Here is a 15,413-nt window from a genome sequence, read left to right as displayed (position 1 = left end):
CCAAGGGGCATGTTTTAAAATCTCTGTATTGACTTTGTCCTGGGCTGGAGAAACATTAGTTGTGACTGTGTGTGGAAATGGAGAAGAGGGCTGTTTCAGATAAGGGTTGTTTTGAGTCTGGTTTTGAATAGCTGTCAAACAGCAGACTTGCAGAAGTAGCCTACCCTGAAATTGCCATCCCTTTTTTTATGGTGATGGGTGATACTGATAAAATGTTACTAGTATTTTCCATCAGTTAACTGCTTTTCTCTGCAAGAAGATGAATAAAACTTTGTAAGGCTCAAGCACAGCTTTTTATATCTGAAGTATGTGGGAGAGGACTGTAGCCACATGGAGTGTGCTGCATTTCCTGAGGTTTTTTAATTATTAACGTGATAGATGAATGTGTGGAAAAAAGCAAGTTATATGAACTTACAAAAAGATGCAGAGCTCCTAAAACCAGACCATACATTTAGCAGAAGGAAAACTATTATTATACTGTTCATCTTATCACAGTGTCTAGGCACTGTGAGAGAGAGACCCACACCCTTTTGTGCTATTGTTTAATGAGCAGCTTCCTCAAGTCTGGAAGTTGCAAGATTCCTGTATTATTCAGCTGTGATTGCACTAACATTTATTTGGATCATTCTGTTTCCTAAACCCTCATATTTTCTATGTGTTCAGAGACAATTTGGAAGGTGATATACTACTCACCTAACCAAAGGATCATGGAATCCTCGAAGCTGGAAGCGGCCATCAGGACCAAAATCACCCATGTCCCAGCTCACAGCAGAGTCAGGTAGAGGAGGCTGCCCAGGACCATGTGTAGTTGACTTTAATTATCTCCAAGGACTGCTCCCATAGTGCAAAAAAAAAAAAAAAAAAAAAAAAAGGCCAAAACCAAAAACTGAATGGCAAAACCTTCTGGAGTGTTCAGATGGAATTTCATCTCACCCAGTTTGTGCCCATTGCCTCTTGTCCTGTCACTTGTCCTAGGTCTGTACATTTCTTTTTTTCCCACCAAGTATTTCTAGAAATCAGTAAGATGCTTCAAGAGCCTTCTCTTCTCTAGACCAAACACTCTCAGCTCTCAGTGTATCATCATATGACAAGATTTCCAGTCCCCTTTATGGTCCTTTGCTGGAGCTACTCTGGAATGTCCAGGTCTGTTTTGTGGTTGGGAAACTCAGACCTGGACCCAGCACTCCAGATATATCTTAAGTCTACCAGTGCTGAGCAGAGGGAAAGGATTCTTACACCTTTTTACAGCTGCTGCTGCTGCTGTTGCTGTTTTTCCTGGTGCAACTCAGGATGTCAATTGCTGTCTTTGCTGTGCAGGTGAGTTGCTGGTGAGTTGACAACTTTTTGTTAAGCACATGATCCCCCATCCTTCTCTGTGTAGCTGTTTTCCAGCTCACTGGCCCCAGCATGTATTGCTGTCTGGGTTGGTTCCTCCACAAGGGCAGGACTTCCCTTTGTTAATGTTCAATTAGAAGGTCGTCAAGTTGGTTAAGCACAATCTACCTTTCGTAAATCCTTCCTGATCCTAAATGCTTTCTTGTCCTTGGCTTTGGCAAGGGTTTCCAGCATTGGCTATTCCATCACCTCCCCAGGAACTAAAGTGAGGCTGACCAACCTATAACTCCTCGGATCCTCCTTCTTTCAGGGACAGGAGTGATACTTGCTCTCTTACCTCAGGGACCACTTCTGATCACTCACAATCTTTTAAAGGCAAGAGAGGGTAGCTTGCAATAGCATGATTTAGCTTCTTCAGCTCTGCCATTCTAAGTCATTCCATGGATGTGTGTATGTCCTGTTTTTTCAACTACTTGCTGACCTTTTCTTGCTCCATCCAAAGTAAGTCTTCTTTACTCCGTATTTTTCCTGTAGTCTCAAAGGCCTAAAATTCCTGGACTGCTTTTACCAGTAAAAATGGAGGCAAAGAAGGCATTGAGCACCTCAGCCTTTTCTATGTCCTCTTCCAACTCACATGGATGTAGAAACTTTCCCCATTACCCTTCACATTTCCCATCTGTTCTAGTTTCAGCCCATACAGAGTTATTTTTGCATTTGCTGGGATGGAGGTATGGGAAGGTCAAGAAGGCTGGAGCCATATGGATGTGTACAGGTGATTTATTCTATACTAGTCATGTCATTGCTGTAGGGCATGGCTTTGAGTAGAAGAAAAGGCAGAGTGGAAGGACAGACATTTTTGTTCCCTCTTTACCTGTGAAAGCAAAGTGCTGAGCAGAGTGGTGCAGTCTGGGTGGAGCCATGCAGACTGGCTTGGGAGATTTGTCCGTCATTGTTTTCCACTGTCTCAGATGTGGAACAAAAACCCTGCATTGGCTGTGGTAATGTCCACCCTTTTCTCCTTTGTCTCTGGAAAAGCCATGTTGCCACCAGGGATGCAGTAACACCTGCCATTTTTCTCCTTTGTCTCAGGAAAAGCTGCATATCACAGGCCATGGTAACAACAGGATAGGTGGACTTCCATAAGCATTTTTGGGGTGTAATCACCCTCATTTATCTATTGTTAGTATTGTTGCTGTTTGTTTCCTTATCTTACTATTTTTCCAGTAAATTGTTGTCTCAACCCATAATCTTTCCCTTTTTGTCCCTTTCTCACTGGAGGAGGTCAGGGGAAGGGAAGTGGATGTTTGGAGCTTAATTTCCAGCTGATCTTAAACCACAGCATCACCTCGTTCAACTCCAGGTGGGCTTTGGCTTTCCTCATCTCATCCCTGCATGATTGTACAGTGCTCTGCATTCCTCCTAATTCAGCTGTCCCCGCTTTCACTTACCATACATTTCCTGTTTATATCCGAGTTTAGCCAGGAGCTCTCTGGCCATCCATGTAGGCCTTTTGCTGCCTTTATTTGAACTCTGCATATCAGATTGAACGATTCCTGAGCTTAAAGGAGGTGATCTTTGAAAATTAAACAGTTGTCCTGGACTCATCTTTTCTTCAGGGCCACGACCCATGTGACTCTTCAAGGAACTCTGAAGATGTTAAAGTCTGCTCTGTAAACTTCAGTTCCACTCTTTGCTATTCTCCCTCCTCTCAAATTTCTGAATTCTCCGTCTCATGATGTCTCATGATCCCTGCAGCAAAAACCTTCACATGCCCACACATTTCTTCTGGTGTTGTCAGTGCCAAGATTGGCTTCTCGGTCACCAGTGTCAGGAAGTTGTTTGTCAATGCACTGAATCTGTTGTGTTCTGAAGCTTTACTTTGACCACTTCATATCCTTCAGCCCAAAGAAAATTTATTTTAATGTAAAATTTCCAGCTGCTACTCTTGGCAAAGATAAATTCACGCTATTAAATACAATCAAAATCAAAGTGTTTAAAGCCTTTTGCTGCCTTAAGATTATTGACATTTTTAAGCTCATTGCCCACGGCATTTTACATTAAGTTCATAATCATTAGCTGAAAAGAGAAACTTAAAACCAGGTTGTATCAAGATATTAGGTATTAATATGAATGTTCTCGCTATCTCAGTAACATTTTATTGCATACTGCAGGTTGAAGATGCATTAATCCTCAGTTTCACATTTCTGGATCCATTATGACCTCACAACATCTGAAAAGGGCTGGCGCTATAAAGGGGCACTGCAGGACTCTTGTGGAATTGGGAGAAAGGAAAGAACTTCCTGGCTGTTCATAAATATATGTGGACATGCTCTGAATGCATTTCCAATAGCAAACCAAGAGCAAACTTCAGTGATACTCCTGCAATTCTTGCTCTTAGTATGACCCAGAACTGTAGTCCCAGCCATTTTCCACTCTCAGTCTTGCTTTACTATCACCTAGTGTAAAACTTAGATTTCAACAGGGGTGGGGGGAAGCTAAACATACAGAGGACAAGGATTTTGCTGTGGGATGTCTCCTGGTTAATCAGTCTTACCTGCTGTGATTGATGCCTGCACTAATACTTGCATGATGCTGGCTGCCTTCAGAATCTGGGACTCTGGAGTAAAGAAGCTGGAGATTTTGGAGGATGGATGTGGTAATGCTAGAAGGTAAAGCTGTAATAAGGTCACTCAAGCAGCCTCTCTTTAACTGTCTTGGAAACAATGTGTTGTGTTCCTCTGATTTTTATTGTTCTCTGTGGTGTGCTGCTTCTCAGTCAGTTTGAAAAATATATCTTCTGTCTCTTTCAGGGACTCTTTTTTTCTCCCTCTGGGTACTTTTCTACATTTCTCATCCCCAACTTGTCCTGAAAGGATTTTTCATCTCTGTAGCTTGTCCAACCCTTTTTATTCTTCTTTCCTTTTTACTTACAACAACTGAAGAACTGTGTGTTCTTCCCATAAAGGATGAAATTCTTTGAAAGACAAAACTGATGCAGCTGTCAGTTCCCTGGCCTTAGCCATGGCTACCACACATGTACAGCTGTAATGCTTAACTTGTAGACTTCCAGTACGTGAACATCTGGAAAGTGTGATAGCTTTTCTGTCTCACTGGTCTGTAGCAAAACCAGGAACAGGTTTCCCAGAGAGGTGATTCATGTCCCATTCCTGGAAAAATTCAAGGTCAGGTTGGACAGTGCTCTGACCAACCTCATCTAATTGAAGATATACCTGCTCGTTGCAGGGGCCTGAACTAAATGATCTCCAATCCAAACCTTCCAACCCAGAAAGAAAAATTCTATCCAAAATAAATATTACAAGTTCAAATCTGAGTGAGCCCTCATGAAATTTTTCTTGCCATCTGGAATTACAGATGACAGTGGCCTGAATGCAAATTTGCCTCAGTGATTTTGTGGGAGGAAGGATCCATGTAACAGAAGAAGGATGAGTCCAAGCCTGTCCTTTTTCTGGTGTTTGTTGTGGAATTATGAAGCCACTTGTGCCAGAAACAGGATACAGGGTCCCTTTTTCAGTTCCCACACTCTTGAGTAAGCTGTGACAGAAGCAACTGCTCTTAGAATTGGCTCAGAAGAATCAGGGACGGTTTTTCCTCCTGCAATTGATAGTTCCCTCTGAGGACATGTAAGCATAACCAGAGCTCTCTGTTTGGCAGCTAGGTGATGTATTTTATTGTGCCCTTATCCTGAATCATAGGCACCTTGTATCATACAAACAAATTCAAGGCATTTGTTTTAAATATGAAATTTATTAATGAATTCACTAGTAAAATAGCAGTTCTTTTTACCCCCACATAAAACAAATAACTTGAAAGGCATACAATACAAAAATAATCAGTTGCAACAAATAATCTGCAAATCTCAAACAAAAGCTAAGTTAATAGGTTTCCCAAGTCAGTTAATGTCTCAAAACCAAAAATGAGAGTTTCTTTTGAAACTCCTTATGAAGTACAAGTCAAGATTGATAACACCATGATGCTTCATTTATCTTGCAGTGTAAGAAACTCCTATTGCCAGAGATGGTGACTTCTATTAGACACAGCCTGAGAATTTCTATCTCTCTGGAGATTTATTCTAATTTGAAATACTGAGCACTTTTAAATATCCCCTCCAACTCCACTCTAAGTCACAAATGATGAATGTTTTTTCTGTGCAATTTCACCTGAAGAAGTGTTACTATTAGGGATCACTGACAAGTCTTCTTCCAGTTTTCCCAGCTTTGCAGATGCAGGATTTTACTGGCTGCCAGTCTCTCATGTTTTGACAGGTGTTGCTCTTCCTGAGGTCCTCTGGAAATCTGTGTCCTGTTGGCAACTGATTTCTTGCATGAATCTATGAGAATCTAACCCCCTTCCGGGGTTTGGGTCTTGGCCAGCTGTTTGCTGTTGCTCCAGACATAATGTGTATGGTGGTGGCTGTTCCTGCTCATTTGTTTCACTGACAAACTCTGCGCTGCTTTCACTGTATGGAGGTGGAGGAATATTGATGAATTCTTGCTGCTTTATTGTGGAGGCAACTGACAGTGGGGAGACCAGTTTTTCAGGATCTATGCTGTCTTCATAAGAGGGAGGATAGAAGTCAGGCCTAAAATAAGCAAGCCAAAAAGAAACACATTATGGTGAAGTGTGATTTATCTCACAGAGCTTGGTTAGATGCTTCGTCTGTTATGTTTCCAAAATTTAGATGAGGTTTTAACTGTAAACAGACATCTAAGTGTGTTTAAAGAATTAAATACATTAATGTAAAATGTAGACATAACTGGTATAATTTGCCTCGCCTTTGTACAAAATGTTTTATTGAAACACAGCACTCTAAAATGACAAGCCTTCCCTGTGAAAATTCCCAGCCATGGCATACAAACACTCATGCTTGTGAGTATTTTAACAAGTGAGAGAAAAGTTTAATTTGGAAGAAGAATGAGATCAGTGTTCAAAGTTATTTATTATTGCAATAACCATTGTTTTCCACAGTTTAAAAATAAATTTGGTATGTTTCTGCTTATCTAACCAAAATTTACTGAATGTTGCTTTTATAGTGCCTTTAGAACACCCATTCTCAGTGTTTCTAGTATGGTTTCCACAACAGTCCAGGAAAAGAAATTTGTATCCAGTGACCATGTTAAAGAGTTTTGCCAGGCCTAGTGCAGTTTAAGAAACTGTCTCTCTCAAAGCATCAGACTTTGTAAAGAACAAAGTTATAGGGTCACAGAATGTTTTGGGAAGGGACCTTAATGATCATCCAGTTCCTGCCATGGGCAGGGCCACCTTCCACTAGACCAGATTGTCCATCCAGCCTCGCCTTGAGTGCTTCCAGGGATGGGGCAGCCACAGCTTCTCTGAGCAACCTGCTCCAGTGCCTCACCACCCTCACAGTAAAGCATTTTTTCCCCAATATCTAATATAAACATATACTTTCTCCATTTGAAACTATTCCCTCTTCTACTGTCACTACATGTTCTTTTTGGAAGTCCCTGTCCATCTTTCCTGTAAGTTCCCTTCATGTACATAGGATGCTGTAGACTCACTGGAACCTTCTTGGGGCTGAATAATTCCAGCTCTCTCAGCCTGTCATCACAGGAGAAGTGTTCCGTTCCCCTGATCATCTTCATGGTGCTCTTCTGGACCCACTATAGCAGGTCCATGCCCTTTCTGTGCCAAGGATGCCAGATCTGGATGAAATGCTCCAGGTGGGGACTCACAAAGACACAGCCAAGGAGTAGAATCCCCTCCCTCAACCTGTTGGTTACACTTCTTTGGATGCAGCCCAGGACATATTTGGCTTTCTGGGCTGCAGGTGCACATTGCTGGGTCACATTGACCTACTTCATCAATGAAACCCCCCAGGTTCTTCTCCCCAGGACTGCTCTCAAACCAATCTCTGCCCAGCTTGTGTTTGTGCTTCAATTTGCACCAACCCAGATGCAGAACCTTGTGCTTAGCCTGGTTGAATTTCCTGAGGTTTTTAAATTGGGGGGACAATCAGACAATACAATTTAAGCAGGAGCCATAAAATGAATGAGCGGAGGCCCCCTGCATAATTCAGCTTCTCTCTACAAGAGCGCCCATCCCCCAGCAGCATCCTAAATTGTCTGCTGAGATGGAACTCAGTATGCTCCTGGTGAATTTGGAATAGCTGCACCTGCTGCCTCCATGCATGGCTTTGGAAGCTTTGGGAAGTTTGAAACTTTCTCTGTTTCAGGTAGTATACCTGAATACCTTAGGTATTGTTTGCATGAATGGCTGTTTGCACATTGCTGCTTTCTATAGCAAATAAAATTTCAGACTACAGTTCTCTCCACAGAAAAATAATAAAATGGCTACAGGATTTGCATTTTGTAAAAACCTTGCATTGCTTCTTTCTTTTCACAGTATGTTTAAAAAAAGCATCCCTCCCTCCCAATTAATCTGCAACACATACCTGTCTATGGTGCAGACATGTGGTTCTCTGTGGCTGGGATTTCGAATGAAGATGCCAAGAGCCCTGTATTTCAGGACTTCATGGAAAGTGCTCCAGAAAATACCAGTAACAAGGAGACAGAGCCCCAAAGCTAACAGGCAATAAAACACTAGCTTGTTGTTCCCACATCTGCACATGGAAGAATTCATAGACATGCAAAGTACTCCCAGGCAAATAGTGGAGAAACTGAGTAAAAGCATAAAAAGACGAATGAAAGTAAAAAGACCTTTAGACATCCTTCACAGAAAACACAGCACTTTGTTCCTGTCTCCTGTTCCTGTTTGCTGGCTCTCTCTGCTGTACTTCTCATATTCATGTATGGGTACTTTATATGCTACAACTCCCCTGTAGACAATTAAGAGAAGCAGAGAGTTTTAACCTACTCATTAACTCTTTGAAGACTTATAAACTCTTTTGAGATTAATTTGTAACCTTCTACCTACTTTAGGAAGGAAGCAGAAACTTCCTGAACCATCCCTTTGCTGCTGTAATCTCTGGAGTGTAAACTTGGACTGCTCCCTTCATTGCGTGATTTGCAGTGGTTTATACACTTCACTGCTTATGAATGGGACCTGTATTTGTTAAATTTGACTTACTTGACTTTAATAGAAGAACAACCAACAACCAGCAAAGATGGTCTTCATAAATCCCCATTAAAATTTGGAGGGAAAATATGCCTCATATAAATGCAGACATTGACATGGGAGGGGAATGGGCATAGGTAAAAAAACTGCTGTTCTCTGAGAGGGGATGTCATCTCATCTTTTCTCTCTGACTTGCCAAGATAAGGTAGCACTAAAGAATATTAGTGTCTGACAGGTGTCAATCTAGGTTCAACAAAGGATTTACTTCTCTAAGCACTATGTGTTGCCATGGAGTCCTGAGAGCCTAGGAAGCTGTCATGAAGCACTTTGCATGACCTACACAGCTCATAAAGGAGTCCAGCACCTCAGACTGGGACACAGGGCAGCCTTGAGGGGTGTCTGTGAGCTCCCAGAAGGAGCAGCAGAAGGGAATACATCTCTTACTGAGCGGGTTTCCTAGACATGGAGGTACCATGTCTGAAGAGCACTCTCAGCTTTCTCTATCTGCCTAACTTACACAGCTAATATTGGATGGGTATTACAGCAGCCAGCTCACGCCTTCCTATACTGGTTTGTAAGGTTCAAGTTGAAAAACCAGCAAAAAATTCAACTGCAAAAGCAACTGGTGACACAACAAATAGATTACTTCCCTTAAAAGACCTGCTTCAATGGAAAAGGCATAAAGTGGAGCAGATTCCCACTAATGTGAGTTGCCACTCAGCTTGTGGGCAGGTGCATGTTTCTAAGGGACAAGGTGGGGGGTTGGTCAGGGAAAATGTTATTTTAGACACTGGCTTTGCCAAATTAGGGTCTTTAAAAGAGGTGGCCCAGTTGTGACAGAGGAAATTGGAAACCAGGAGGGTAAAGCCATGTGTTGGGGGTAGGAATTCATGCAGGGAAGGTGTGAGTGGAGCTGAGAACGTGAGAGGCAGGTGAAGCACAGTGAAATGGTAGTCAGTGCTGCTGGATGTCCACTCAACAGCAACAGCTACCCTTCCAGAAATGTAACTGCAAAAGTGTACTGTGACATAAACACATTAAAATAAGCTGTATCAAAAGGCAAGAAATTTACATCTGTCTTGCCTAATATGAAGTCCACCAGTTCATCTTCTTTCTGCTGCAGGACTATTTACCAGGACTCCTTTCCTTCAAGCTCTGTTGTTTCAAATATTAATGAATGCTCTCCCTTTAATTTGTTTTCCCACAGGTTAACAGATCCAGCTGAATTTACAATAATCTTTTTTCTGTATAATTTCTACTTTCTGCATATCTGTTAAACATACTTTATTTTGCAAAATACTTTTTATTACTTCTTAAGTTTCAGATCTTACCTAAATAGAAATATTGAGTTATTCATGACTGCTATCTAAACTTCAGTTAATTAATGTAATTCACATATTCTGTGATGCTACTCCTTCTGCTACAGCATGATATTTATGAAAGAATGACGTCAATAAAAATAATTTTTACTTCTTGTTTTCTGTATAGACCTTTACTCACTTGCCTGTTTGGTCATTGAAATTTATACCTGGAACATTATAGCATCATATCTGTAGTGATAAAGGATTAAAAGTTAAACGTTAGGGAAAACGTGGACAGGAAATTGTATTCTCTCTGTGTGAAAAAAAAAATATCTAAGAATTCAAATACACTCCCTTTCTATACTAGGAAAAGAGATAAAAAGGGATAGTCTGAAAAAATTCTTAACAAGGAAGTTAAAAAGATTAAATAAATATTGTAACTCTCAGAAGAATCAAAGGCCAGTGACTAGGCTACATCTCACTTAGAGGGAAGAACTGGATAGCAGGATAATCTTTAGCCAAAGAAAAATTAATTTTCTATGCCAGCCAGTTCCCTGACAGCCCTAAGAAATGAAAGAGAAGCAGGCAAGACCTGTCAGTGGCAGCTGCTGGCTCCAGATGATGGTGAAGGCAGCACCCACCCGTGGGGAGGGCGCAGGCCTGAGGAGAGGCTGCAGGGTGCTCTGACCAGAGAACAGCTCGCTCAGCACTGCCAGCAGCTGGGGAGGGGGTCACAGACAACGAGAGGTTATCCTTGCCATGCTGTGGGAGAAGACGACATATATAGGAGCCCCTTCTGTGGGGAAAATAGATAACTCCTCTTGTTTTGCATTTGGAGATTTGCAGGGTTTTTATGCAGGCTGCAGAAGTTCAGTGTTTTCTCCAAGAGGTCAGTTTCATCTATGGCAACAGACTATGGGTATATTATCCTTGAAAACAGCATCTGTATCTCAGCCAGCGGGTATATGAAGGGAAAGGTAAAAAAATAAGTGATAATAGCACCATAATGCTGCTTAATTATCAGGGTTCTATTATTTTTCTTATTTTCCATCACTTCAGATTTTCTGTAATGTTATTCTTGGCCTTTTCCAATTTCCCTAACATTTTGCAGCTTGATTGTTTTATTGGCAGTGAGTGTCTTGGACTGCATCACACTGGATGAGCAGATTTCCTATTTCTCTAACAAAACAGGAAGAAAGTTGCTTCTAATGAGATCAGGTGGGAAAAGGGAATAACTAACATGGTGTAAAGGTTACTGAGCAGAATTGGCTGCAAACCAAGGTCAAAAGGTAGCAGTCCAGATGGAGATAAAGCAAATCTTAGGAAGTCTGATTGAAGATGAACTTAATGGGTGTTCCACTGGATGATTTGACAATTGTGATTGTTTGGCAATTTGCTTTTCACTTTGAAAGGTCACTGCTTATCCTGTATCCTGTTGAAACATGTAAGGCTTCAACAAACCAGTTTCTGGAATTATGCTGCTTGCTACTCAAAAAGAAATTTGTGATATCATACACATCTGTATGAGAGTTGTGAAACACAAACTTATTTTTTAACTACTAATAAAAGGAAAAATTTGATAATCAGAAAACTAAAAAATAGACTTTTTAATGCAAATACCTGGGGTGTGTTAGTACCAGCTGCATATTATATCACAGTACATGCATGATATAAGATGCATGTCATATTTGAGGTGACATTTGCTACTAAAAAGTGATATTTTACCAGAAATTTGAAGCTTATATGTTTTACTCTGGTCTGAAATGAATTATTTTTTAACAAAATTAAAACTAAATTTACACCAGTTTTGATTTTTTCTTCTGTAACTTTCTAGGACCCTTAGCTGACATGATTTATTGTAATAGCTCACTTAAAGGGTTTTTTATGTTATTGTCAATAATTCAGAGCAGATTTGCCAATGGGTTTCTCTAGCAATTCCAGTATTTTTTAGAAATATATAACTGGGTTAATGGGAAATGATTTTAAGCTCTGCAAGTGTAGTCTCTTCTCCAGATCATACCTGAATTAGTGACAGTTTTGAGAGCATAGAAAAGTTTAAGAATGACTGAGAGTCGGTGCAATATGAACATCAAAATCATATTTCACAGATCAGTTTCCAGCCTGAGGATGTGATGATGTCTAAGCAAAACAAGGTGCATGAACACAGCCAGGGCTACTCTTTGTGTCTGAAGGTATTGAGATTTTAGGAGGTGTGGCTCCTATTTGAGAATGAATGATTGAATTTCATAAAGGAACCTGGGTATAAGTCATTCTACAAATACTTGAAAAGAGCAGAAATTAACTAATTGGGTTGAAAATAGTGCACTGCAGGATTTTTGTTGAGAGGTTTCCTCAAATGGTAGAGAATAGTTTATTCTAGATACAGGTAACAGAAAACAGCAATAAATACTTAAAATAAGGAGAATTAAGATACTAAGTTTTCAAATCACTGCAAAAAATTTTGATATTTAACAGACAATATTGTAACAAATATTTAAATTTTATTTTTGGTGAATCTGAGATTCCTTTTTTTCCCAGGTATTCTTTCCAAATTTTATTGTTTTATTTATTTACTAAAAGAATGACATACAGTAAGTTTGATAAAAATTGTGATAACTAACAATAATTCAAAGTTTAATAGTTTAAATCTTTAACATTTTAAATAGTTTAGAGTGATTATGTGAACTGGCTGGTCAGAAAAAATTACACATAAATGGGACAGTTCCCTTACGTATATGGAATTATCTGTGGTCTATCAGGCTATTTATTGACATATCTATCTGAATTGTATATTTTTGTAAAACTTTGAAATGAACATGATGGATTATCAAGACATCTGAGGCCTTTCCTTTTGGTTTATATATGTCAAAACAAGAATGTTCCTGTGTCAGGAAAGAAAAAATACAGTAGACAGTGTTCTTCTTTTTCTCTTAGCAAGAAGATATAGTGGAAGGCTCTGGCAATGAAAATACTGGCATGCTTATTTGTCTCATGTTCACATATTTTAAAATACCATGTCTTGCCTGATATCCAGGAGCTTGGGAAAGCTATGAATTGCATATGAACATCTATTGAATCAGACATTATGCTTCTTTCTGTGGAATTAAGAGTTGAGCAAATTATCATGTGTACAGTGAAATAGAATGCTTTTAAAATTAAAAAAAAAAACCCCAAACCAAACAAGAATAACCAAGCCCACAAAACAGAAGGCTCTGGTGTCTGTTTACCTGAGAATAAGGATCAGAGCTGTGGGTAAACAGAGTGACAGCCTGGCTGAGCAGTGTGGATTAGGGGCTGTGCAGGGCCATCCTCTCCAGTCTGCTCCGTTCCAGCTGTGTGTGGTGCCTCCAGAACAGTTGTATCCGCACAATTTCTGAGTAGGAAACAATTTTACAGCACTGCTTAGCAAATATGGATAACTTTGACCCCAAAGAATGAGCATCCTTTGTACATGAGACAAGGTCCCTTTTGTTCATGCATCAGTACTCTAGATGATGTGCCAGCTGAAATGTTCATTTTACAGAAAGATTTGTGTTCCACCATTTCATGTGTGAGGATTTTGGCAGAATTCCAATCATAAATTGGTAAAAAAATTATATGTTTTAATGGCAGTGTAAAATGTCTGGGGGAAAATTTTACTTAGGGAGAAAGTGAACAAGTATTATTTTCCATTCAAAATTTAAGTGCCACTCTTCTTTTTAACTTTTACTCCTCCTACATACTTCTTTTCTGCAGAAGATGGTTGTCCTAAGGATTTTTAAATTGAGGTCTAGGAGTAAAATATGGTTTTGTATAAGGAGTCAAAGTAAGACATGTAGCATGTATAGATACCTCCAAGTAGGGCTCAGATAAGCATGAGAACATAGGGTACTGCACATATGAACAGTGCTGTTCTCCTCTAGGGAAGACAAAGACTGCCTTGAGCATTTCTTTAATCTCTGTTTAGTTTTATGGTATGGGAGGCACTGAAGCACAGTCCTGTTGGCACTGATGCTTTTTTGCCTTTGACAGCAGGGGCAAAGTCAGGCATTCTGTCTTGGCTTGAAGATTCAGCAGTTTTATCAAAAGCAGATCAAAACTGAACCCTGAAGGAGCTGCTGGTAGCTCTTGATCTAACAAAGCTTAGAGCTAGCTGTTTGGCTGTGCTGGACTGTTTAATATTAAAACAAGCATTCCTACTGGCTTTCAAGTACAGTTAAATATTGTAACACAATGAGATTGAACCTCCTGAAACTCTTCTTATTTGACGTCATTCCAGTAGGCTGGCTGAACACTACAATCAAATATTGTACATCAGTAGAGTTTAATTAGCATAGGTGTAACTTTTAAGAATTTTAAGTGGAATAGATGCAGAAGTCCAGCTCTAGGTTAGAGGAATTCTTTGAGTTTTACACAAAATTGACAAATGATCTCATATAGAAAACCCCAAAAAACAAAAAACAAAAAAACACCCCAAAAACAAACAAGCAAAAAAAAAAAAAAAAAACACCAAAACCCCCCCCAAAAAGGCAAGCAAACAAAAAAAAGCCAGAATAATAAGAAGTGTCTTAGGAGGTGCGTGTTTGAGATGAAGGTCTGCATTTTGGCAAGTGGACCCAGAAATATCGGCAGCCCCCTAGGGCTCTTTAACTTTCAGTTCATAAACCAGACTGCTGATACTGGCAGGAAATACCTACACAACACTGCTCATTAATGCATGGAGCAAAGAGACCTACAATTAGTTTGTTGCTCTACAGGAAAATGGAGTGCAGGAGGCTGATATCTCCCTGATGATTCAAGGAGGAATGTCTCCAGCCACTACAGGATTTGAAATGCATGAGCCACAGGTGCATGCAGAGGCTGGCAGTCCCATTGCAAAAGGTGACTAATTCCATGCTTCTGGGAAGCCTTTCCATTCTCTTTGCATGCTGCTACAGAACACTGTACTGGCATTGCTTGTCACTATTTGGAGATCCCATACTATACATGATACAGGAACAACTTCAGCCCCTCACAAGACGTGCAAACTCTGTCTCCTTTGTAGATCACCAGACTTCCTCTTAGAGAAGACAAAAGGGCACTTCCCACCTAAGAAGAGCCATCTTTTAGGGTGGTCACAAAGGTTCTGCAGGAAATAGGGGTCTCTATTGAAGACTTTCCATGGGTGTGGAGTGACAGAGCAGACCCTGTTTCTGGCCAAACAGATGGTACAGGCTGATGTATGCATTCATAAAATACGGCCTGGTCTGCAACATCATGGAGGTCCAAATGAATCAATGGGGAGGCCTCATCACAGTCTACAGCTTCCTCAGAGGAAGAAGAGGAGGGGCAGACACAAATCTCTTCGTTCTGGTCACCAGGGACAGGACTTGGCAATTGCATGAAGCTGTGTCAGGGAAGGTTTAGGTTGGATATCAGGAAAAGGTTCTTCAACCGGAGTGTGGCTGGGCACTGGAACAGGGTCCCCAGGGAAGTGGTCACACACCAGCCTGACAGAGTTCAAGGAGCATTTGGACAATGCTCTCAGGCACATGGTGTGATTCTTGGGGTGTCCTGTGCACACCCAGGATTTGGACCTTGATGATACCTCTGGGTCCCTTCCACCACAAGGAATATTCTATTCCGTAAACAGCAGTTGCTGTCAGTTTGGTCTTGATGAGTTCGTAGAGCTTATGGTCGAGTACCCCACTGCTTACCCCTTGATGGTTTTATATTCACAGGTGAAAAAAGGTAGCAAAATCC

General features: G+C 40.5%; 1 protein-coding gene across 1 annotated transcript; it reads right to left on the bottom strand.

The window, feature by feature from the left end:
* Positions 1-5,586: 5,586 nt before the first annotated feature.
* Positions 5,587-8,865, bottom strand: TMEM252 (transmembrane protein 252). Its single transcript, XM_054517973.1, is given in 3 exon segments — positions 5,587-5,935; positions 7,769-8,082; positions 8,085-8,865. Coding segments are annotated over 3 exon segments (702 nt in total). The 5' UTR covers positions 8,124-8,865.
* Positions 8,866-15,413: the final 6,548 nt, after the last annotated feature.

The sequence above is a fragment of the Molothrus ater genome, chromosome Z (genome assembly GCF_012460135.2).
Source record: "Molothrus ater isolate BHLD 08-10-18 breed brown headed cowbird chromosome Z, BPBGC_Mater_1.1, whole genome shotgun sequence".
NCBI classification, from domain to species: Eukaryota; Metazoa; Chordata; class Aves; order Passeriformes; family Icteridae; genus Molothrus; species Molothrus ater.
This window is presented reverse-complemented; position numbering and strand designations above follow the sequence as displayed.